At 39.9% G+C, this 26,953-nt stretch overlaps 1 protein-coding gene and 1 pseudogene across 6 annotated transcripts in view; one reads left to right on the forward strand and one right to left on the reverse strand.

Moving 5' to 3' along the window:
- Pde1a (phosphodiesterase 1A, calmodulin-dependent) overlaps window positions 1-26,953 on the reverse strand; it is a 362,070-nt gene that overhangs the window by 280,140 nt on the left and 54,977 nt on the right. For 2 of the 6 annotated variants that reach the window (XM_006498919.3, XM_011239356.2), the window contains one exon: window positions 14,142-14,252. In XM_006498919.3, the coding sequence (XP_006498982.1) occupies window positions 14,142-14,242 (101 nt within the window). In that variant the 5' untranslated portion in view covers window positions 14,243-14,252. Of the gene's footprint in view, window positions 1-14,141; window positions 14,380-14,488; window positions 14,821-14,893; window positions 15,067-26,953 lie in introns of those variants that run through there. The other 4 variants (NM_001355140.1, NM_001355141.1, NM_001159582.1 and 1 more) reach the window with 4 other exon arrangements.
- Window positions 17,307-18,165, forward strand: Gm13674 (annotated as a pseudogene).

Raw genomic sequence — 26,953 nt, forward strand, 5'->3', positions numbered from 1 at the left:
CAGCATGCACTAAAGATGGGTGTTGTGGAAGTATTAGTGATCACAGTGTCAGAAAGACCTATTGTGTGCAGGGATGTGCTATGCTGTGGCCACATAATCTATGCAATTGTTGCTATGCTGTCTTCAAGGTGTGAAAGCATTAGATCCTAGCACTTTTCTCTGCACCTAAAGCCTTTTCAGTGAGGAAGCTTCCTATTCCTCTTTCCTGCTTTGCTGCAAATAAAAGAATCACCTGTTTGGATTATGAATCGTGGTGGATGCAGCTGGGCCTGGCAACTAGATTTTTTCCCTCTTGGTGAGTATGGAAGAAATCTGTGCGTGGAGAAAGTAGAGTCTCATTTTTTGTAAGTCATAAGGTAAATTTAGGAGGGAAGATTTTTCAGGATCTGTATTTGGGAAGATAGATGCTGTCAGGGACCCTCTGACACATTAAGCTGCACACCAAAGACAATGAAAGTTTTATTACATTAAAACTTACATTTTGATCTCCATTGAGTGGACCCCTAAATCCATCCCCCACCAGATGCTAAACTTCATCAGGGGTTGACAGTGTCATTTATTGGGCCGTCTCACACACTAACATCCTAGGTAGCACTTTTTCCCTGGCTCACTTGGAAAGTCTTCTGAGAGAAATCAACCATGACCATCCAAAATTCCTTCTTAAAAGAACCTCGGTGCCCGTTCACAGGCTACTTCTTACCATAGCCTACCTTGCTTTTTGTAATTCACCTTCTCGATGCTCTGCTGTCTAATATACATGCCCAGGGAAAGCGACTGGACATTTACTGAATGAGTAAGTGAGTAGTGAGCAATAAAATTGGGTTTCACAGGTAAAATTCAGAAAATTAGTAATATTCACATGTAACCTGACTAAAAAAATACAGAGCATAAGAAATAATGGATTGGATTTTGGTTCCGGGACTCCGCCGAAAGTAGTCTGCACAGGTGAGAGTGTGGACTACAGAAGCTAACAGCTTCTGGGACAGGCAGGAGCCACAGAGCTTCTGAGGCAGCCCCCTTTTCGGGCTCCAGACATCTGGGCACCTTCCTGGCCAGAGGACAGGTGTCCGCCCAGCCCAGAAGGGCTTTGCCTCAGCATCGACAGGGGACATCTTGGGTCCGGGACTCCACGGAAAGTAGTCTGCACAGGTGAGAATGTGAACTACAAAAGGTAACAACTTCTGGGACAGGCCAAAGCAACACAGCTTCTGGGACAGGTGCTGTTTTGGGCCTTCATCTTCGTCCAGGAGGGAGGTCCAAACGCCAGATATCTGTGCACCTTCCCTGTAAGAGGAGAGCTTGCCTGCAGAGAGTGCTCTGACCACTGAAACTCAGAAGAGAGAGCTAGTCTCCCAGGTCTGCTGATAGAGGCTAACAGAATCACCAGAGGAACAATCTCTAAACAGAGACAACTATAACAACTAACTCCAGAGATTACAGATGGCAAAAGGTAAATGTAAGAATCTTACTAACAGAAACCAAGACTACTCACCATCATCAGAACCCAGCACTGCCACTTCGCCCACTCAGGGCACCCTAACACACCCGAAAAGCTAGACCCGGATTTAAAAGCATATCTCATGATGATGGTAGAGGACATCAAGAACGACTTTAATAACTCACTTAAAGAAATACAGGAGAACACTGCTAAACAGGTAGAAGACTTTAAAGAGGAAGCACAAAAATCCCTTAAAGAATTGCAGGAAAACACGACCAAACAGGTAATGGAATTGAATAAAACCATCCAAGACCTAAAAGGGGAAGTAGACACAATAAAGAAAACCCAAAGTGAGGCAACGCTGGAGATAGAAACCCTAGGAAAGAAATCTGGAGCCATAGATGCAAGCATCAACAACAGAATACAAGAGATGGAAGAGAGAATTTCAGGTGAAGAACATTCCATAGAGAACATCGGCACAACAATCAGAGAAAATGGAAAATGCAAAAAGATCCTAACTCAAAACGTCCAGGAAATCTAGGACACAATGAGAGGACCAAACCTACAGATAATAGGAGTAGATGAGAATGAAGATTTTCAACTCAAAGGACCAGCAAACATCTTCAACAAAATTATAGAAGAAAACTTCCCAAAACTAAAGAAAGAGATGCCCATGAACAGACAAGAAGCCTACAGAACTCCAAATAGACTGGACCACAAAAGACATTCCTCCCGACACATAATAATCAGAACAACAAATGAACTAAATAAAGATAGAATACTAAAAGCAGTAAGGGAAAAAGGTCAAGTAACATATAAAGGCAAGCCTATTAGAATTACACCAGATTTGTCACCAGAGACTATGAAAGCCAGAAGAGCCTGGACAGATGTTATACAGACACTAAGAGAACACAAATTCCAGCCCAGGCTACTATACCCAGCCAAACTTTGAATTACCTTAGGTGGAGAAACGAAAGTATTCCACAACAGAACTAAGTTCACACATTATCTTTCTATGAATCCCGCCCTTCAAAGGTTAATAACAGAAAAAAACCAATGCAAAGACAGAAACATTTCCTAGAAAAAGCAAGAAGGTAATCCCTCAACAAACTTAAAAGAAGGCAGCCACAAGAACAAAACACCAACTTTAACAACAAAAATAACAGGATGCAACAATTACCTTTCCTTAATATCTCTTAATATCAATGGGCTCAACTCCCCAATAAAAAGACATAGACTAACAGACTGGCTACACAAACAGGACCCAACATTTTGCTGCTTACAGGAAACTCATCTCAGAGAAAAAAATAGATATTACCTCAGAATGAAAGGCTGGAAAAATTTTTTCCAAGCAAATGGTCTGAAGAAACAAGCTGAAGTAGCAATTCTAATATCTAATAAAATCGACTTCCAACCCAAAGTCATCAAAAAAGACAAGGAGGGGCACTTCATACTCATCAAAGGTAAAATGCTCCAAGATGAACTATCAATTCTGAATATCTATGCTCCAAATACAAGGGCAGCCACATTCATTAAAGAAACTTTAGTAAAGCTCAAAGCACACATTGCACCTCACACAATAATAGTGGGAGACTTCAACACACCACTTTCACCAATGGACAGATCATGGAAACAGAAACTAAATAGGGACACAGTGAAACTAACAGAAGTTATGAAACAATGGATCTGACAGATATCTACACAACATTTTATCCTAAAACAAAAGGATATACCTTCTTCTCAGCACCTCACGGGACCTTCTCCAAAATTGACCACATAATTGGTCACAAAACAAGCCTCAACATATACAAAAATATTGAAATTGTCCCATGCATCCTATCAGATCACCATTGACTAAGGCTGATCTTCAATAACAAAAGAAATAATAGAAAGCCAACATTCACGTGGAAACTGAACAACACTCTTCTCAATGATACCTCAGTCAAGGAAGGAATAAAGAAAGAAATTAAGGACTTTTTGGAGTTTAATGAAAATGAAGCCACAACATACCCAAACATATGGGACACAATGAAAGCATTTCTAAGAGGAAAACTCATAGCTCTGAGTGCCTCCAAAAGAAACTAGAGAGAGCACACGTTAGCAGCTTGACAACACACCTAAAAGCTCTAGAACAAAAAGAAGCAAATTCACCCAAGAGGAGTAGACAGCAGGAAATAATCAAACTCAGGGGCAAAATCAACCAAGTGGAAACAAGAAGAACTATTCAAAGAATCAACCAATCGAGGAGCTGGTTCTTTGAGAAAATCAACAAGATAGATAAACCCTTAGCCAGACTCACTAAAGGGCACAGAGCATTCTAATTAACAAAATCAGAAATGAAAAGGGAGACATGACAACAGATCCTGAAGAAATCCAAAACACCATCAGATCCTTCTACTAAAGGCTATACTCTACAAAACTGGAGAACCTGGATGAAATGGAGAAGTTTCTAGACAGTTACCAGGTACCAAAGTTAAATCAAGATCAGGTTAATGATCTAAACAGTCCTATATCCCCTAAAGAAATAGAAGCAGTCATTAATAGTCTCCCAACCAAAAAAAAAAAAAAAAAAAAAAAAAACCCACGACCAGATGGGTTTAGTGCAGAGTTCTATCAGACCTTCAAAGAAGATCTAATCCCAGTTCTTCACAAACTATTTCACAAAATAGAAACAGAAGGTACTCTACCCAACTCATTCTATGAAGCCACAATTACTCTGATACCTAAACCACAAAAAGACCCAACAAAGATAGAGAACTTCAGACCAATTTCCCTTATGAATATCAATGCAAAAATCCTCAATAAAGTTCTCGTTAACCGAATCCAAGAACACATCAAAACAATCATCCATCGTGACCAAGTAGGTTTCATCCAAGGTATGCAGGGATGGTTCAATATACGGAAATCCATCAACGTAATCCAGTATATAAACAAACTCAAAGACAAAAACCACATGATCATCTCATTAGATGCGGAAAAAGCATTTGACAAAATCCAACACCCATTCATGACAAAAGTCTTGGAAAGATCAGGAATTCAAGGCCCATACCTAAACATGATAAAAGCAATCTACAGCAAACCAGTAGCCAACATCAAAGTAAATGGTGAGAAGCTGGAAACAATCCCACTAAAATTAGGAACTAGACAAGGCTGTCCATTCTCTCCCTACCTATTCAACATTGTACTTGAAGTCCTAGCCAGAGCAATTAGACAACAAGAGGAGATCAAGGGGATACAAAGTGGAAAGGAAGAACTTAAAATATCGCTTTTTGCAGATGATATGATAGTATATATAAGTGACCCTAAAAATTCCACCAGAGAACTCCTAAGCGTGATAAACAGCTTCAATGAAGTAGCTGGATATAAAATTAACTCAAACAAGTCAATGGCCTTTCTGTACACAAAGGATAAATAGGCTAAGAAAGAAATTAGGGAAACAACACCCTTCTCAATAGTCACAAATAATATAAAATACCTTGGTCTGATTCTAACTAAGGAAGTGAAAGATCTGTATGATAAGAGCTTCAAGTCTCTGAAGAAAGAAATTAAAGAAGATCTCAGAAGATGGAAAGATCTCCCATGCTCATGGATTGGCAGGATCAATATAGTAAAAATGGCTATCTTGCCAAAAGCAATCTACAGATTCAATGCAATCCCCATCAAAATTCCAACTCAATTCTTCAACAAATTAGAAAGAGCAATCTGCGAATTCATCTGGAATAACAAAAAACTTAGGATAGCAAAAACTCTTCTCAAGGATAAAAGAACCTCTGGTGGAATCACCATGCCTGACTTAAAGCTGTACTACAAAGCAATTGTGATAAGAACTGCATGGTACTGGTATAGTGACAGACAAGTAGACCAATGGAATAGAATTGAAGACCCAGAGATGCACCCACACACCTGTGGTCACTTGATCTTTGACGAGGGAGCTAAAACCATCAAGTGGAAAAAAGACAGCATTTTCAACAAATGGTGCTGGCACAACTGGTGGTTATCATATAGAAGAATTCGAATTGATCCATTCCTATCTCCTTGTACCTAGGTCAAATTTAAGTGGATTAAGGAAACTTATACAGGAGAAAGTAGGGAAAAGCCTCGAAGATATGGGTACAGGGGAAAATTTCCTAAATAGAACAGCAATGGCTTGTGCTACAAGATCTAGAATTGACCTCATAAAGTTGCAAAGCTTCTGCAAGGCAAAAGACACCGTCAATAAGACAAAAAGGCCACCAACAGATTGGGAAAGGATCTTTACCTATCCTAAATCAGATAGAGGACTAATATCCAGTATATATAAAGAACTCAAGAAGGTGGACTCCAGAAAATCAAATAACCCCATTAAAAATGGGGCTCAGAGCTAAACAAAGAATTCTCACCTGAGGAATACCCAATGGCTGAGAAACACCTGAAAAAATGTTCAGCATCATTAATCATCAGGGAAATGCAAATCAAAACAACCCTGAGATTCCATCTCACACCTGTCAGAATGGCTAAGATCAAAAATTCAGGTGACAGCAGATGCTGGCGAGGATGTGGAAAAAGAGGAACACTCCTCCATTGTTAGTGGGATTGCAAGCTTATACAACCACTCTGGAAATCAGTCTGAAGGTTCCTCAGAAAATTGGACATAGTAATACCAGAGGATCCTGCAATACCTCTCCTGGGCATATATCCAGAAGATGTCCCAACCGGTAAGAAGGACACATGCTCCACTATGTTCATAGCAGCCTTATTTATAATACCCAGAAGCTGGAAAGAACCCAGATGCTCCTCAACAGAGGAATGGATACAGAAACTGTGGTCCATTTACACAATGGAGTACTACTCAGCTATTAAAAAGAATGAATTTATGAAATTCCTAGGCAAATGAATGAACCTGGAGGGCATCATCCTGAGTGAGGTAACCCAATCACAAAGGAACTCACACAATATGTGCTCACTGATAAGTGGATATTAGCCCAGAAACTTAGGATACACACGATATAAGATACAATTTGCTAAAAGCATGAAACTCAAGAAGACCGAAGACCAAAGTGTGGACACTTTGCCCCTTCTTAGAATTGGGAACAAAACACCCATGGAAGGAGTTACAGAGACAATGTTTGGAGCTGTGAGGAAAGGATGGACCATCTAGAGACTGCCATATCTGGGGATCCATCCCATAATAAGCTTCCAAACGCTGACACCATTGCATACACTAGCAAGATTTTACTGAAAGGACCCAGATAGAGCTGTCTCTTGTGAGACTATGCCAGGGCCTAGCAAACACAGAAGTGGATGCTCACAGTCAGCTATCGGATGGTTCACACGGCCCCCAATGGAGGAGCTAGAGAATGTACCCAAGGAGCTAAAGGGATCTGCAATCCTATAGGTGGAACAACAATATGAACTAACCAGTACCCCCCGGAGATCATGTGTCTAGCTGCATATGAATCAGAAGATGACCTAGTTGGCCATCAGTGGAAAGAGAGGCCTATTTGTCGTGCAAACTTTATATGCCTCAGTACAGGGGAATGACAGGGCCAAGAATTGGGAATGGGTGGGTGGGGGAGTAGGTGGGGGAGGGTGTTGGGTACTTTTGGGATAGCATTGGAAATGTAAATGAAATAAATGCCCAATAAAAAAAGAACATAAAAAAAGAAATAATAGATTGCCATTTTAACCCCATCAAAAGAACGTTTATTCCATAGACAATAATAAATTATTATTGAAACATTGAGATTTATAAGATTTTTTTCTTTTTTTATCACATATTTTCTTTATTTACATTTCCAATGCTATCCTGAAAGTTCCCTGTACCCTCCCCCTGCCCTGCTCCCCTACCCACCCACTCCCACTTCTTGGCCCTGGTGTTCCCCTGTACTGGGGCATATAAAGTTTAAATATAAACTCTAAAGTAAAAATACAAGTAAGTGATTTTTTTTCCAAACAAAGTTAGTCTCATGGCTAAAATACAAATTTTTTTGACGATTCACTTGATTACTTCATGCTTAACAATGTAAGAACAAGAACAGATTTCTTAACAATCCTCAAGAGATATTCTCCTCTAAAACTTGAAATTTAATTCACTGTATACTCTCACATAGAGTGTTACAGAAAATTGATGGTTTGGGCATGGAAGTCAGACAATATATAGCTACTGGGGACATCTAGTGATATGATATCAAGACTGCCCAGCTCCAACATATTATAAACCATTGTTTATATCTCTAGGGATCAACTGTGCAGAGAAAGTGAAGGAAAGGAGAAGAATGGTCGTATTATTAAACAGTGCTATTCTAGTACAGGAAACATATTGTAGTTTCTTGCTGCCACCATAATAAATTTATCACAAAACCCAGTATCCTTAAAATATACATAGGTTGAGTTGTCTTCTATTTGTAATGTCATAAATTTGATGTCTTTTTTTTCTGAGCTAATATAAAGGCGTCAGCTGGGCCACGTTCTCCCTGAAGACCCTGGAAGACTTCATAGTCTTCTTTCTTGCGATCCCCATATTCTTTGGTTGCATGGCCTGATTTGCCCAATCTCAGGGCTGGAATCTACAAGCTATCCCTTTTCACACCACTGTATGCTGACCTCCTCTTTGTCTGCCTGGATTCAATTGGCAAGAGGTTCTGTGACCACGTGGGGTGACCTAGGTGGTCTGGGTAATCCAGGATAAGAGATATATTTGAGAATCGATTATTTGGAAACCTTAACCCAGTGTGCTGCTTCAATCCTGTTTTCTAGGTAGGGCAACATTCACAAATGCTAGAGATTAGGAAGTGTGTGACCCTGAGGGAGACCCTAGTCCATCTACGTTAGATCTGGGGACTCTTTCACAATCTCCTTTCTGTTCTGGTGATGTTTCTGGATCACTCTTCTGAGAATGTCTGCTTGTTTTAGAAGAACATGGTTCTATGTCCAAATTCATGCTTCACAAGATGCGTGAATAAGTAACTGTGCAGACTTACATCTTAGAGTCATTTATATGGACACATAAGACAGCACACATCTTATATCTTCACAGTTCTAGCAACTAGTACATAAGACTTTGCTTTCTTCCATCTTCTCAGTGCCTGTTCTAGCTCTGCATCTGTCTCCAATCCTGCAACTTTGCATTCAGAAATACGGATTATCTTGTATTTCTCTACTTAGATACTGTGCTGAGGGGTGGGAATCCAGGAATAAAACAGGGAAGGTGAACTTGGTAGCTGAACTCAGAAGCAACAGTTCATAAGAGAAGGTAGATTTTGGAATGGAAATAAGGTTCCAGCTATTTTATGAACTAAAACCAGCCTAAAGTGGAAAGCCGGGAAGAATTTTCTGTGTAAGGAAAATCCCAGCAGAGATGCTGGGCATTTCTTAACAAGGTCTCTATTGGCACGGAAGTAGAACAGTTCCTCCTGATGGAGGCATAGCCTGAGCTCTACAGGAGACTCTTCCTGGTCTCAGCTGTGTACCCAAGACAGAAGTACTGCAAGCTGACGACATGGAAACTGCCCCTATATAGACAGCCATGGGAGCAAGAGTTACGAGAGTAAGCTCAGTCCTTAGCTGACTGAAGAAGGATGTTTATTCAAATGAACAAAGGCAGTATGCAGCCTTTCTTAGAGCCAACCTCAGATCTGGTTAGGAGGGAGTCAGAAAACAGAGGCCTGAACAGGGACTCCTGACACGGAACAGGGGCACGGAGATGCTGTGGGTGACACTAAGCCTTGAAACGCAAACGGGAGCAGCTGTAAAGGGTGGGAAGTGGGAAATTTACAGCATCCTTTTTCTTTCTTGTTCGTGAAGCTGCTTTATCTTAAGGTATAATCCCAGCTCGGGAATGCAGTGTCCATACTTCTTGCCAGTTACAAGCTTTGCCTCGTTTAAATATGCACAGCAGTTACATCTTAGAAATGGGGCCGGGCAACTTCCTGTGGTAACTGTGCATCAGGCTGCCTCCTTTAGCAAATGAGTTGATTAGAATTAAAGAGTAAGCAAGTCTTTCCACCCTCATTCACTGTCTACGTCCCTACAAATCACCCTTTACTGCTGATAATTAATGTTTATCATTAAGGTGAGAGAGTAGAAGAAGCTTAACTTGAAGTTCTCCGGTTCCATCACATTCACGATCAGAGGTGGGAACCTCTGAACATCTAAACATTTGTAAAGATAGGAGAGACGTGTGGAGATACAGAGAAAATCAGCAGTGCGACACGAAATGGTTATTCAAAGTCTGGTTAGTTTTTGTCCTATGCTCATATGACCTGAAGGAGCAAGCAATAATGTCTAGATAGCTTACGGTTTGGAGGAGTTAAGGTTGTCTTCGCTTCTGTTGAATGACCAAGTGAAACAATACATTGGGTAAGTTTCTTTGACAACTTAATGTGATTTTCCCTGAAAACTGTACACAATCAAGTTTCTAGAAATGCTTTTAGCTCATATTTAGTCATATGAGCATAGGACAAGAACTAACCAGACTTTGAATAACCATTTCATGGACCGAATCCTTAGAAAGAGTTACGGCCAAGGACCAGCAGCACCTACCTTGCTACCTGTACGTCACAGCTGTGGATACCAGTGTGGGAGAAGGAAGCTTTGGTATCCAAAAAAAACCAAAAAGCATTATTTCAAAAAAAAAAAAAAAATCAGTGCCACCAACTGAAAACAATATAAAACATTCAAATCAACTTATCACACAGAATGCATAAATTCTCTGTCACTGCAAAGCCTACAGGTGGGTAGCTATCCTTCATATGTGAGATTCTGCTGAGGCTATAGAGTCACAAGGAACTTCTGAGCAGGGGATTGAATTTGCTGCTGGAATGGTATGAGAAATGGGAAGGAAGGCTTTCCTAAGCCCTGAACTATTTACAACTTAAGAACGAGTGTATGATGATTTCAAATTACAGCTTTACCCAGGGTCTGATGTCACCGCTACTGCTCGTGTTTCCACCATCAAAGATGAGGAGTCATGTCAGGATGCTAAATTGTTGTTCTGAGTGGCAGCAAATAAAATGAAAGTGGTGAGAAAAACGTTGACCTAAAAATCGGCAGCGTGAGGCTTGGAGGTCTTCATGAGAATGGAGACAAGACTATTTTACCTTTGCTCTCCAAAAGGAACAAGAGATAAGGAGTTACATGAGCGTATACGGTATCCCAAACATTGAGTAAAACAGACCCCAAGGGGTTAATAGATGAAGTTGGGAGATGGCTCCATTGGCAATGTGCTTGCCATATAAGCACAAGAACCCACATTTGGATATCCCCAACACCGATGGGGAAACCAGCTCCAAGGCTGCCAGCTCGTGATCCTGGAACTGCAGAGGCACAGATGGGTGGATTCAGGTGTTCGCTTGCCAGCCAGTCTAGCTAAACTGGTCAGCTCCGAGATCAGTGAGATCTTGCCTCAGAAACTAAGCTGAAAAGTGAACGAGGAAGAAACTCCGACCTCCGGTCTCCATATGCGCACACACACATACATGCACACACATATGCGCACACCCGTAGATGCATCCACACACTTGAAACATGTGCACACTAAAAAGGTTCATTAAACAAATGAACCAAGTACTCTAGAGAAATTGATGCTTAATTTAGAATAGCAATGTTTCCACATGTTTTACAAAATTTGTCATTATTTCTTTTTTTTAATTAGATATTTTCTTTATTTACATTTCAAATGCTATCCCTTTTCCTAGTTTCCCCTCCGAAAACCTCCTATCCCCTCCCCCCTCCTCCTGCTCACCAATTCATCCACTCCCGCTTCCTGGCCCTGGCATTCCCCTACACTAGGGCATAGAACCTTCACAGGACTAAGGGCCTCTTCTCCCATTGATGACCAACTAGGCCATCCTCTGCTACATATATAGCTAGAGCCATGAGTCCCACCATGTGTTTTCTTTGGCTGGTGGTTTAGTCCCAGGGAGCTCTACAGGTACTGGTTAGTTCATACTGTTGTTCCTTTTATGGGGCTGCAAGCCTCTTCAGCTCCTTGGGTACTTTCTCTAGCTCCTTTCTGGAGGACCCTATGCTCCGTCCAATGGAGGACTGTGAGCATCCACTTCTGTATTTTTCAGGCACTGGCAGAGCCTCTCAGGAGATAGCTGTATCAGGCTCCTGTCAGCAAGCTCTTTGAGTATACAAACCAGTTGTGGTAGTGCATGCTTGCAATCCAAACATTGGAGAGAATGGAGCAGGAAAATTATAAGTTTTAAAGTAAGCTGGGGTAAAAGGCAAAACAATACTTTTTAAAAATTGTCTAAAATATACTATATAAAAATACCTATGAAAGACTATCCAAGTATCTTCTGTAGTGGCTTGTGTTTCCATGTTTCATGAATAAATATTTCATTTATTTTCATCTCCACTTGAATTTAACCTTAAAATGTACATATTGTATGCCAAATTAAAAATGTATAGCCTGCTGAAAAACAGCAATAAGTTTATAAAGTTGGATATCATAAAAGAAAATCAAATAAAATCCTTTCCAAATAAATATCCAATAGTGAGCACTGAGTCTATTTTATCAAAATAAGAAATCATTACAGAACTGTTTAATAGCATTCATGAGTGCCAGGATTTTCACTGCAGACACTTAAAAGTAGAAGCCAGGAGCAACACTGATGAGAGAATTCGGCTTGAGTCAGTATTGCGTTTTAAAGAGGTGAGGCATTTTCATCAAGGGGATGGGGAGTCCCGCACATCACTGCATTGGAAGCAGACTACACAAAAGACCATAATTAAACAATTTGCTTGTCATTAGTCATGCAGATTTTAAGCTTGGAGCTTCTTTCTTGCTTTGACAAGCCTCAGCCAGGAACTCTGAGAATGTCTTAAGTCAAAGTGCAAGGAAAAGGAATGAACCGAAATGCAAATTTCTTCCTGCTTGAATACAAAAGCTCTGAGTCACTTCAGTCAGTAAGAATGGCTTTAAAACACTAAACTGGCTGGAGATCATTAAGTGATTCTGTGTAGCAATCGGTCCAAAAGAACACAGCGTGTGCACACAGAGATGTAATCCACTGTCAACTCAGAAGCTCTGCTGCTGAGAGACCTCATCACCCCTCTTAGAAACGGCCATCAAACGACAAGGTGAAAAGTTAGAGAACTTTTCTCAAAAATGTTGAGTAAACACGGAATCAATTTTCTAGTTGTTTGAAGACATATTTCTAACGTCACTACGGGGTATCTTTTTGCCTCGGAGTAACTAAGGAAAAACAATATACCAAGAGCAAACAAAACATCCTGTCCTGTAAAGGAAGAATCTAAATGGGTTGTGATCTCAGTTATAGCAGCCCAGTACAGATGTTCATCCACTAGGTTAGAGCACAAATCATCTGGTAATTGCTGATGCTTAATTTGCATCTATGCTAATTAATTGTGTGAACCACTATTTGTTTCGACAGGATTATTTGTTTCTCTAGAGAATCTGCCTTCTAAATCTCCAATGGCTCTTTGAAACAGATATCTCTCGTTCGTTCAATGGCTATAAAAATGGCTTCCTTTTTAAAAGTTATTCTCTGCTGTTTGCATTATTGGGGTGCTTTCATGCGAGGCACCACAATACCATGGATTGCTTCATGTAATGGAAAATATGTATACACTGAGAGCACTCTATGTCCAGATGGAGAAGAGTAGAGAGGATTTGGACTTCTAAACAAAGTTTGATGTAGTTGTCCTTTATAAAAGCGATGACATAAGCTTGCCCATATACTACCTTTCATGAAACACTGTGTAAACATGCGACAGCATTAAAGATGGGAATCCATCTACGGGGCACTGTGGTCCTCCAGTTATCTTTGTAAAGCTAATGCCCCACTTAATTCTGAGATATGAAAATACACTTAGAAATTCCAATGACCTACAAATATTCATATTTCTATCCAAATGTTACATCGGCTTTTACAACTGGTGCTATGATTAAAACGGAGCATATAAACAGTGCTGTGGTGAAGCACTGGCCAGAACTCTCACACACACTGACGGTGGTGGGGGTGGGGGTGGGGTGGGGTGGGGGTGATGAGCAAGGTGCTAACACTAGAACCAAAGTGGATTCAGGTAATTACAAGTCGTGCTTCGAGTCACTGTACATCCTGTTCTGTATTGTTAAGAACCCGGTCAGTACACTGGAAGCAATTCGCACTTTACTAGTTAGTGAGGAATGGAAATTTAATTCCTCACTAATTTAAACCAAAGCTCTAATATGTTTGATATGCTTTTCATGTTGTTTTGCCACACAAATAATTTTCTTACTAAAATATTAGTTTATCCATCGTAGAATAAGCACAGAATAAATATGCAATTTATGATTCTACAAATCCCATCTTTGTTTTTTTTTCAAAGAAAGAAATCTCCATCTTATTTTTCTCTCTCCACTTACCTGAGAGAAATTATTTCAGTGAGGACCAAGCAAGCTGATTTCCTAGTCCCTCCTGTGCTTATCTAAAGCACACATCTAAACAACACACACAGCAGGGAGCAGAAGCCCTGGACTGTAAACAAAAAGTGATTTCACAGAGCCTTACCTTACTCCATACAAAACATGCAGGTCCAGAAACTGCTTTCAACAAGTTGCTAGCTGAAATGGGTATATTTTAGTTTTCAAGAGAAAATTTCTGCAAAGGAAACACTAAACCTCAAAGTCAAATAACACCCACAATTATTTGTGTTAACGGTCAGCTATTTATGGAGGGGAAAATATAACATAAGACCAGGAGAGCTTACTCACATTCCCTTCAGGCGCTGCCACATCTTCTCGGTCTGTTCTCCAATGAGATACTTGTAAGTGGCGTTTTCCAATTCTTCGATGTCCGTATCAGTAGACCCCATGATGATGTTCCTAGGACAACACAGGTGCAGTCAGTTTCAGCGGCTAGGACAAGCATTCCTCAGTCCGTTACAAATCTCAAGCGTTACACAGTAGCATCTCTTAGCCATCCAAACAGTTCAGGGACGCAAAGCCGAAGGAAGGCTCTGCCAGAACTGCCGTCTTTGACAGGCATATACTCTGCTCACATCACCAACGCCCCCACCACCACCAACCCAAGCAGACAGAGTATAAACAGATGCTCTGACCTCACGGGAGCAATCCACACATGTGAGCTGCTACTGTACTACTGACCGACTGCTCAGGCTATTTGCCAAGCAGCTCATCTGCAACTGTTCCGTGCACAGAAGCACATCAGAATTTCTACAGTTTACGAGCTCAATTATGCACGAAAGAAACGTGAATGACTTTCGCGCTCTACAAGAAGCTGAATTCCTCTCTAGCAGCTGAAGCAGGGCAGGATGTAATAAGAAACCAGATGGTAGGAAGCAGTACCAGCAGCACCACCCTGGGAAGAAAGTGCCTGTTTAAATACCAAGGCTTTTGTCTCTTAATTGATCTGGAAGCGGCACTTAAAAATACAGCACACTTCCTGAATAAATGCAGCCAATATTAATGACAAACACGGAGAAGAGTCACACATAGAGCCGTACAGGAGACAGACCCCAGAGCTCCACAGGTTGTTATTGAGAGAGTATGTCCATCAAGTGATGCTGGAATCGTGCTTATTCATCTTCTCCTAGCAACTCTACACAGTGGGTAACTGCCAATTTAACCAGGGAAAACACAGCAGCTGCGTTCAGCCCGCTCTGTGAATCCTTTGAGGATTAAAAAATAAATAAAATGAAATGGGTGTGAATGCATGTGTGTGAGTGTTGAAGGCAAAGGGTGTGTGTGTGTGTGTGTGTGTGTGTGTGTGTGTGTGTGTACGCTGAGAAGAGAGATTAGAGAAAATGATGCTGTGGTGTTTGTGCATGTTAGGAGAAAAATGAGAGAAAGTGGACATAAAAGGAATCAGAACTGATTGTCTGCCAAACTGCCACACATGGCGAGCTTTCTTTGAAACAGGCACAGATCCTGAGTGGACCTTCATAATATCTGTTGCTATCTGCAAGCTGCTTAGAAAAATATCCTCCAAAGTATTGTCTCTTCTTATTCAGAGACTCACACACAATTTTGCTCATTTGTCCTTCAGGGTTTGCCCATTGCCTGGATTCTTAAGGCTTCATGTATCCAAAGACATTTAGGTAATAGCAATCCAATATTTAGTGGCTATTTCAATGTTTACATGTTGTTATGAGGACTTAATTCATATAGCCTTTTAAAAAGTCTTACGGGAAATGTTATAAGACATTCCTATTTAACTGTTGAAAAAATACAAACAAATGTTCTAGATTTGCAATCCTAGTCTTTGAAGTGAGGGTTGTTGTCTTATTGGTAAGAAACTTCCAATTAAAAAAAAAAATACTTCTAAAACAAACCAAAACAAAGCAAAAAGTATTTCTGCCCAAAAGTCACTGGTGCCACCTTGTAGTCAAAGCTGCAATATAAATGTACAAAGGACATTTGCAAAAGTACAAAAATGCCTTCTAATTTATAAATGAGAGGACATTAACTCAAGCAAGCGTCAGGTTTAATTTTCTCAGAAAAGTTATTTCCTGAACTCAAACAAGCATAATGTCATCAGTGTCCAAACACTTCTCTCCACTCAGACTCACTTCTCTGAGCAGCTGTTCGAGTTGTCAAAACATATTGATAAGGATACTATTACCTAGGTGTTCATCTTTGCTCAGAAGGTCACAATTTTACCTCTACTGTATCCTCATTTATTATCTTAGACACCTTCACTTAGTAAACTTCTATATAATTTTTCTTAATGGATAATGAGCAAACCACCTGAATTCTGCTAAGATGGACCATAGCCCAAAATATGCATAAAATGTCATTATTGCTTATGACTTAAAATACCAAAGTCTTTGAATATACAGTAACACCTTTCCCACAAATAACTCTCTAAACATGTCATGAAATTCCAAGCCTTTCCATTGACCAGTTGGCCAATAATGTTACAAGATACCAAATGCAGACTCTGAGATCCAGATGAGAAGTCTCAGTCCACTAAGACATCCCATTTGCCCTACTTTCACTCTGTTAAGCCTACCCTATCTCATCGTTTAAGATGATAGGGCATAGTGGTTGAGTTATTTGATACAAAAACTGTTCAATTTTTTCATTAAATGTTTCATAAAATAAAAACATTAATGATAAACCAAATAGAACAGCTCATTGTTTGAATCCTTGGCCAAGACAATTTTCAATCTTGGTAGCAAAATGTTCTGTTAAAGTACAGAATAGAACGCATTTCCTTAGTTTATAACTAATCTTGGAGTACAATGACGATGTAAAATTACAACAAATCACATTGAAAATCTCAACAGCTGAGTGAGGGTGTTCAGCTTTCTCCAAAGAATATATCGAGGAACATTGATCTGTTTTGCTCATCAATTTAAGCTAAAATGTAAAGCTTCTGGAAAATGAGTAAGATCAGGATGGGTTCTTATAAATCAAGGTATACCACAGTAAAATATCCACTGTAAGTTCTGGGAAGAAAGGAGGAGAGCCAAGCAAACACACTGAAGACAGGACAAACTGGAGCTAGCATGCATCTCACCTCCTCGGCAATCCTCCTTCTTGCTTTAACTACATTTGGGGCAAGTTCTTTTGATTATGATTAGTTCTTTTAATGCCTATTTTGCCTGTGATTTATCAGGAATGGTGACAGAAGTTTATAGATCGACTTTAGTATTTGCGGATGCCAAAGTGACATTCAGTAAGTTCTATATCGAAAGTTCCTGGACTGAGTGGCCTCGGGGTGTGGGGGCGGGGATCGGGACCTTGGAGCTGCAAAGTTTGGCTGTGGCAGCCAATAGGTTTGGGAGGCTCCTGGGCCACTGGTGGTGTTCCTCCTGGTCCTGTTAATGTCAGGGCCAAGCCCAGGTAGAATGGCGCCCTAAAGCCTGGCCTTGCTGGGCTAATGGTGGGAGGGGGCTGGGGCGGGGATCAGCCATGTTGGAAGTGACACGGAGTCTGCTTGCAACAGCGCTGGGGCCCCAGTCTTAGAAGAGGCTCCGACTTTGACTATTGGGGCCAGCTGGTGAAGGCGATGGACAAGGAGGCCCAGGCAAAGCACCATAGGCAAAATTGCCACATGTTTAGAATTGCGAAGTGCAGCATTACAACCCACACAGTCCCAAGAAGAGTTTAAACTGGAGGACCTGAAGAAGCTAGAACCAATCCTGAAGAATATTCTTACATATAATAAGGAATTCCCATTTGATGTTCAACCTCTCCCATTAAGACGGATTTTAGCACCTGGTGAAGAAGAGAATTTGCAATTTGAAGAAGATGAAGAAAGAGACTCTGGAGCAGGACCTCCTGATGCTCTCTCTCTGCTAGAGTTTCCGGTACTTTATTGCCACGGTTGCCATCAGAACCAGGGATGACATTACTCACTATCAGGACTGAGAAAATTGGTCTGAAAGATGCCGGGCAGTGCATCGATCCGTACATCACAGTCAGCGGGAAAGATTTGAATGGCATAGATTTAACTCCCGTACAAGATACTCCTGAGGCTTCAAGTAAAGAAGATTCTTGTGTTCATTTTAATGTGGACATTGAGGTCCAGAAACACGTTGAGAAGTTAACCAAAGGTGCTGCCTTCTTCTTTGAATTCAAACATTACAAGCTTAAAAAAAGGTTTACCAGGGCCAAGTGTTTTGCCTTTATGGAAATGGATGGAATTAAACCTGGGCCAATCGTAATAGAACTATACAAGAAACCCACTGACTTTAAGAAAAAGAAATTGTAATTATTGACCAAGAAACTACTTTATCTTCATCTACATCAAACTTTGAACAAGGAATGATCCTGGTACAAATAACCAAGAACTTGAGTGAATTTTACCACGCAGTAACCATCATAGCTCTGTGTAACATAATCACCCTTCAACAGGCAGGAAGTGAGCCCTACCCATGCCAGCTGACCAAGCCAGTCTATTGCACAAGCGGACCCCAGAACAGAAGTTCAGTGTGTCACTGACCTATCACTCCTATGGATACAGGTTTATTGTAGATTTGGAAACATTTTCACTTTTCTATTAATTGTGCAATTAATAGTCTATTTTCTCATTGCCACTACTCCCGTTTCCTGGACAGTACTGTTGTGGGAGATGTGCCAAACTTCAGACAATGCAGCAGGAAAAATGTGCTAGAGTTTACATCTCTGCTCACTTCTGCTCCAGTATGCTCTTCTGGTTTCAATGCCACGCTGTGAGTTGAGGTGGGTAGAACTGCTCTGAGAGGAAATGGACTAGTTACATTGCCTCGCAAAGACTCCTTAGAAGAGACCTAGCCTGATGCTGTGGGTCTCCTGCATAGAAAGTGTGACCTGGCCAGATGAGAGTCCCACATTGAGTGTTCCCCAGATAACCAGATTGATGTCCTGAAGGGAGCACATGGGTAGTCAGGTGGATTATCTGTTCTTCTCTATCGTACTGCTAATCCTCTCTGGTAGATTGAATTCTAAACTGTGTTTACAACATCTTTGAAATTGTATCATTTAGGAACAGTTGAGTCAGATGTTAAGATGCTGCAGGATAGCTGCTGCTTTCCTGACTGCCCGTTGTAAGGCCGCATACCTCTCCTTAGTATGCAAAAATCCGGATAGACTTATCTATTTTTTTTAATCTAGGTAGATACGATTGCCATTTATTTCCTATTTAGAAATACAGTCATTCATCCACATGAAAATATGCAAGTCATTAGTTTATTTTGAATGGATCATTTACTTTTGGTATAATGAGGCATAAATAAAACTTGAAAAGAAAAAAAAAAGTTCCTGGATTGGAATTTCTGTCCTTTCACTGTAAGAACAATGTGGTTTTTAAAAACAAAAACAAAAACAAAAACAAACAAACAAACAAACAAAACAACAATTTATCATTGCATGTCTCTTTCTACATATAAAAATTAGGTTAATATCATCATCTTCCTCATGAGTCTGATACAGTAAATAAGTTAGCAAACAAAGTGTTTTAAAAGCGCATATGGTTGCAGATAGCCTAGCATCGCTGTTTTTAAGAGGCTCCACCCAGCAGCTGACCAAACAGAACCAAAGACCCGTAGCCAAGCGTTAATGGGAGCACAGAAAGTCTTGTAGAAGAGTTGCAGGAAGGACTGGAGAACATGGAGGGGATAGGAACACAACAGGAGACCAACAGAGTACACTAACCTGGACCATTGGAGGATCCCAGAGACTTAACCACCAACCAAAGAGCACACATGGGCTGGACCTATGCCTCCCCACCACCACTCTCTGCACATATGTAGTCAATGTATAGCTTGGTCTTCACGCAGGACCCATAACAACTGGAGTGGGAGCTGTCCCTGATTCTGTTGCCTGCCTGTGGATACTGTTCTGCTAACTGTGCTGTTTTGTCTAGCCTCAGTGGGGGGAGGATGTGCCAGGGTGGGTTGGTACCCAGGGGGTCCTCTTTCTTCTCAGAGGAGAAGGGGACATTGGGTAGGGGAGGAGCTGTGTGAGGGGGAGGCTGCATTCAAGATGTGAAGTTAATTAATTAATTAATGGAAAAAATAAAATAGCATTTGGCATATGATTGCTTTATGATTTTTACCTTTTATGATTTTTGATACAGCTTTAATCTTTTATTACTTATTTTGTATTTATTTACCCATCATGTTTGCTAGTAGTAAACCTTACCCCAGTTCATTTGGTGTGGAGTATCACTGTTTTTTATTAAGTGATGGTGTTAATTTTGTTTAGAAAATATATCGTTATTTATAAGTAAACTTGTTTTAATTATTTGAAGCAATAATGGTACTCAATGTAAGACAACACATGATAAAAGCTTGAAAAAATAATATGAAGCTTTCAATATCATAGCCACAAATCATCACTAAGAGTTAAAAATAAATTGTGAGATATTCAAAACCACCAATCTCTGAAAGTATACCACTTAAATATTCTTTTGTAACAATTATACAAATGTATATATTTGAAACATAGAAAAATACAGTGACTAAATCAGATGTATGAATCTAACTTAGCAATAGAAGTTATACATATTGCTCCAAGCTGATGAGGAAGGGCTGAGAAGAAATGAGTTTAAATTATATCAAGCCATACAGACTGAAATATGACTCCAAGGAAAAGTCGATTAAACTCCGCAAGAATTTGAACAAGCTAAAAATATTATTTCATTTATAAAACATTAGTTTATGCCTTTTAAACTAAAAATTTTAAGTTATCGTATAAAGTGATGGGTCCTCTTATTTTGGTAACTTCATTCATGCCTGTCAGTATGATTTGTCTCTTTCATTCTTGGGATTATTTCCTGTATAATTGGCGTCCTTCCAGAGAGCACTTAGCTCTATGTAGATCTTTTAAGTTTTGGCCCATGTTTTCCTCTTGCAGTTTCAAAGTTTCAGGAATAACATTAGGGTCTTTGATCCATTTTTACTCACAGTAAGGCATGTGGAGCTAATTTAATTCCACTTGTGGATATCCAGTTTTTTCTGCACCATTTACTGAAGAGACTGTCTTTTTGTATCATATACTTTTGATACCTTTGTTAAAAATTAAGAGACAACAACTGTGTGAGTTTGTTCCTAAGACATCTACTCTATTGTGTAGGTGTGTTGGTTTTCGGCTATTCTGAACGTTCTGTTACTCTGGTTCCTCTGCATAATTTGAGATCTGCACTGTGATCTTACAATGTTGTTCTTTCTGATTGGGATCTACGTAGCCATTTGGAGTCTTTGTGCCTCCATATAAATTTCTGGATTGTTCTTCTAATTGAAAGAATTATATTGGAATTTTTTAGGGATTTTGTTGAGTCTTTATATCATGAACCATTTTTACAACACTAATCCTGGTACCTTTTAATCACGGGTCTTCCATTTTCTGATTTTCTTCCATTTCTTGTTCTTCTGTATGTTAACATTTTGATTGTAGAAGTCTTTCACCTCCATAGTCAGATTTATTACTAATTATTTTATTTTTAAGCTACGTGAATGGCATTTTTCTCTAATTTTTTTCAGCAAGTTTACTATTGATGTACAGAAAGACCACTAATGATTTTTGTATGTTGATTTTGTTTGCATCCTGCTACTCTGGCATGCTATTTTTTTAGTTCACGAGAAAATTAATACAGAAAAGGTCAGGCAAGATGACTGTCTGCAAAGATGCCTGCCACAAAGCCTGACAACCTCAGCTTGCTCTGTGAAATTCACGTTGTGGAAGGAGAGCATCATCCTCTAAAAGGGGCTTTCTCATCCCCACATATGGCCATAGTCATGCGCATGTGTGCATGTGCACACACACAAAATAGATAAATAAATAAATAAATGTATTTTAAACTGAGAAAAACATTTGGTTTAACAATTGCAAAATAGAAGATTTTCATGCCAAAAATAACACCAGAACTAAAACTTTTTTAAAAACCTGATAAACATATTTCAAAAGACACAGCTGCATCTATATGTATTGAAAATGTCCAAATGTAAGGATCTGAGAAACAACAATTGTAACAAAACTATAGCATGTATAGTAACATGTAACATTGTATATTAATAGCTATATGGGGAACATAAGAAAAAGGCTTTAACTTGTAAAAGAAAAAAAAAAAAAAAAAGAGCTTGAAACAAGGACCTCAGAGAAAAAGCCAGAAACCACACCAAATCAATCTGTAGATAAGACTATATAATGTTTCAAACATATATTTAGAATAAAAAAAATTCTCCCTCTCTCTTTAATCTCTTGGAGACGGGAAAAACTGCATCCTTTGACAGTTTTAATCATCTGTGCTTTTGAATTAAAACTTACTCTACCAGCAAACAAAACAAGACAACCACAGGCTGATGATGCCCCTGGCAACCAACATAAATAAGAGAATCAAACTTCTTGAGAGGGATAAATTTACAAACATAGTGCTATAAATTGTTACAAGTAAATTTCAACCAAATGTTAGTTACAAATTCAAAACTGTAAATCTCATCAATCAACCTATTGTGAGTAAAAAGTGAGCGACCCCACGGACTTTAAATCCTGGAGGTGTCCAGCGTTAGGTCTATGTTCAAGCTCTTCTTTTCCTTTCTTTCTTTCTTTAAATTAAGCAAGTTTATTTCATCTTTTTTTTGCACTCCACATTTTATTCGCCTCCAGGTTGAAAGAAAAAAGTCAAAATGTAAGTGAGAAAAGAATCCATTGTATGTTGAAATGATCTTACCATTAGGAAAAGAAATGTGGATACTACAGTTCTACTCAAAAGGGGGAAGAAAATAATCTTGGGGAGAAGAGGGAGCAAGAGATCTAGGAGGGAAAAGGGGGGACCAGTTCAGATAAGGGAAGATAGGAGATGGGGGAGAAGTACAGAGGGTCAGGAATTTCAAGGGAGGTTTGTAGCAGTAGGGGAGGGGAACTGGGGGTAGCCACTAGAAAGTCCTAAGAGGTTCCCAGGACCACAACAGGGAGGACATTAGCCGAATAGCCAACAAAGGTGAGATAGAAACTGTAAAGACCATATCCAGTGGATAGGTATGGCCCCTGGTTGAGGGGACCCACCCACCTCAAAAATATTAATCCAGAATTCCTCCTGTCAAAAGGACTGCAGGGACAGAGTGGAGCAGAAAATGACGGAGAGCCCATCCAGAAACTGCCCTACCTAGGGATCCATCCCATCTGCAGACACCAAATACAGACGCCATTGCTGATGCCAAGGAGTGCTTGCTGACAGGAGCCTGGTATGGAAGTTCCCTGAGAGGCTGTGCCAGAGCCTGACTAATACAAATGCAGGTGCTCACAGCCAACCATTGGTCTGAACACAGGGAACCAATTAGAGAAGTTAGGGTAAGGACTGAAGGAGCTGAAGGGATTTGCAGCCCTATAGGAAGAACAACAATATCAACTAACCAAACCCCACAAAACTGCCAGAGATTAAACCACCAACCAAAGAGTAGACATGGCGGGGGGGACCCATGGCTCCAGCTGATATGTAGCATTATATATGGCATATAAGGGGTTTGTGGAAGGGAAACTGGAAAGGGTGATAACATTTGAAATGTAAACAAATAAAATAAACAATAAAATTCAAAAATACATATTATACATATATAATAAAAAATAAATGTCAGTTCTAAAAAAGAATTTCTCAAAACAAAAATATAGACATTGAAACTGTATATTCAAAACCTGGAATTTGCCTGCTTACATAAATCCATAATTAGAACACTGTGGTGCTATTGAGGCAAGAAGGTCAAGAATTCAAGACCAGCCTGGGCTACATAGTAAGATTCTGCCTCTAAATTTAATTAACTAATTAATTAAAAATAAGTCTGAAGAAATTTTCCAGAATGTATAAATAGGCATTTATATGAGTTAATATCTGTGGAAATATTTTTAAAGGCAAGCATTAAGAAAGACACTGAATTAAGTTTATTGTACAATTCTTTGCATGTTCCACAAATAGAAAATACTTTGAAAGCTAAAGTAGGAAACTTTGAAGAGTAAATGATTAAGAATACTGCAGAATTGGTGCTGGGGAGGGGGACAGAAAACATTCAGATTTGAGAAGCAGGGCACATGGTGATTTCTCATTCAAAATGAATCCAGACACCTGTGTATGGGAAAGACTGAGTAAGAGAGATCGCTTTAAATCACCGCCATGTGCACAAATACATAGCTCTTAAGCCACGGCAATCATGCAATAAAGAACTCATGAGTTGGGAAACAAACATGACCTGTATATCCTCAGATTAACAGATATGAGAGAGCACAGAACACCAATGGGGATTCATGCAGAAAAGAAAAATGAACAGAGCTAGAAGAAAACTAAAAGAAATGATTAATAAAATTTTCCTGGAGATTAAAAACAAAAGTGAATCAAATGAACAGAGCAAAGCTGAAGAGAAGTACACCAAGATGTACCACAGTCAATATCTAGAAGTAAAAACAAAGAATCTTGAAAGCAGTGAAGGAGGAACATGGAAAAGCAACAAGGACAGTGAATTTCCTTCAGCTCCACAAAAGACAGAATGATAGAACACGGGATGGTGGACTGCTTTCAACAGTCACAAAGTACAATGATAGCATGTTTTTTAAATACTGAAAGGCAAGATCTGTCCATACATATAAAATATCCTAAGTGAGATTAAGACAACCACAGATAAAGGAACCCTGAGAAAGCTTATTTCAACATACCTACTTTAAAATCACACCTAAAGGAAATTCCCTAAACAGAAAGGAAGAGATAAAGAAAAAATTGAAACCTCGGGAAAGGGAAAAGATCATGGTAAACAAAAATGTAGATAATACTATAGCATTTTTCTACATCTGAGTTTTGAAATGAAATAAAGTGTATAATACCACCTGATATTGACATAAGTATCTATGAAAATAAGAGTGACTATTATAAATGAGAGAATAGAGGGCAGTAAATGATTAGATTTTCACACAAGCAGGTGAAAGAATGACATAATAATATATTATGGTCTTATGCATAGATAACATGATAAAAGTCTGTTGAAAATATTCAGGAAAACACACTTAAATAGAATAAATAAATCAAAATAGAATTCTTCACAATATGTTTAATTAGCACACAGGGAAATGGGGAAAAATCAGAAACAATGATATACTTCTGCACTACTGTATTAATAGCTATAGCAAATGTAAATAATGTATACAGTTAAAGAACTGGCATGGCAGATACATAAACATTACCCAATGGTATTATTTATGCAGGGAATGCACATCTAATGTCAAGTCACAAGTAAATTCAAAGAAAAAGTGCTAGGGAACCTTAGTCTTCTATAATAAACAATAAGCATACCAGACCAGAGAACTATCTGGCTTACACCAGATAGTAAGTATGTGTTTTCTGCAGTCTAGGCAAACAGCAAAATGTTCAAAAAATAGATAAGAAAATTATTTTCAGTCCAGTGGTTGGCCTGAGAACACCAATGGAAGAGTTAGGGGAAGGGCTGAAAGAGCTAAAGGGGATGGCAACCTCAGAGGAAGAACAACAGTATCAATTAACCAGACCCTTCAGAGCGCCCAGGGACTAAAGCACCAACCAAAGAGTATACATGGGTCAGTCTATGGCTCTCTCTTCATATGTATCAGAGAATGGTCTCATCTGGTATCAGTGAAAGGGGAGTCATTTAGTTCTATGGAGACTTAATGCCCCAGAGAAGGGGGATGCTAGAGGGGTGAAGAGGGAGTGGGTGGGTAGGTGGGAGAGCGCCCTCTTAGAGGCAAAGGGGAGGGGGATAAGGTGGGGGTGTCATGGAGGGGAGCCCGGGAAGGGTGATAACATTTGAAATGTAAAATAATAATAATAATAATAATAAAGAATATTATTTTCAATACATGTAACATAACCCCAAAGATTTTATATCTAAAATGTGTAAAATATCATACTTAATAATCCATCAAATAAACACAAACAAGTTAATAGAAAGTAGCATTAAAATTATGAACAAAATATGAACAATAGAACAACTGAAGGAGGGAGAAATGGATGGTTAGTATAAGCTGAAGTACTCTGATTGTTTACATTTCCATTTTAAATGATCAAGTATAGTTTGAAATACTCTTCTACCCCGTACAAATTTGATGAAAAGTTAGACAACACGAGATAATTACCAGAGAAGAGATGAAGCAATAGAAGTTTTATTTTCTTTTGTTTCAAATATTTTCAATATTGTAGGAAGGCTTAGGATGAAAATAATCAGGAAGCACAAGTGAGCCAGCCCCGAGGGTGAGAGCCTGGGGGAGCTGGCCTTACCACTTGTCAGGCATGGAGTGGCATGGGTGCAAGGGAGATGCCCTTCCTCTCCCCAACTTGCCACCTACAGTAGCTAGGAGAGCTGACCCTGGCTGGGGTCATGAGAGCAGGAGAGCTTGCCCTGCCCACTCACTGGCTATAGCACTGTAAATATAAATGGGTCCTGCACCAGTGGAGATCATTCCCCGCTCCACACCCACTATGAGGCCCTGAGACTATGAGAGTGGGGGAGTTGGGCCAGCCTCTCACAGGTTGTAGCACTTGCAACAGTAGAACCTGAACCTTGACCGGGCAGCACAGTGGAGGGAGCTAGCTCTGGAGGCATAGGTGCAGGTGAGTTAGCCCAAATTGCAGGAGAGCAGGAGAGTTGCCTCCTGCCCCTCCTGCCCCTCCTGCCCCTCCTGCGCCTCCCATAGCAGCATTAGAGCATTGGGTGGTCTAGCCAGAGCAGTGCCGGAGGGCTCACTATGGGGTATGATCAGGGGAGAGCTGGTTGACTGATGAGCTCAACTACCACCCAAGTCCATATCTAGGGCTCTGAGATAGCCCACCCCAAAATCTATGTCATCTGCAAATGGTTTGTATGGATGAAAGGACCAGTCTTGATGATCCAAAACTGCAGAGTCTCCATGACACAGGGCAACAAAAGAATAATGAGAGGAGTCCCAATGGAGATACAATATTGATGGTGTTACAGAAGCCAAAAGCAGCATCCTTCCATGGTCTCTGCTTCAGCTCCCACCTCCAGCTTGTTGCCCTGACTTGCCCTCACGATGGCTTACAAGCTATATGACAAAATAAACCCAATCTACCCTAAGGTCTTCCTCACAGCAGCAATAGAGAAGCCCAG

The sequence above is a fragment of the Mus musculus genome, chromosome 2, assembly GCF_000001635.26.
Source record: "Mus musculus strain C57BL/6J chromosome 2, GRCm38.p6 C57BL/6J".
Lineage (NCBI taxonomy): Eukaryota > Metazoa > Chordata > Mammalia > Rodentia > Muridae > Mus > Mus musculus.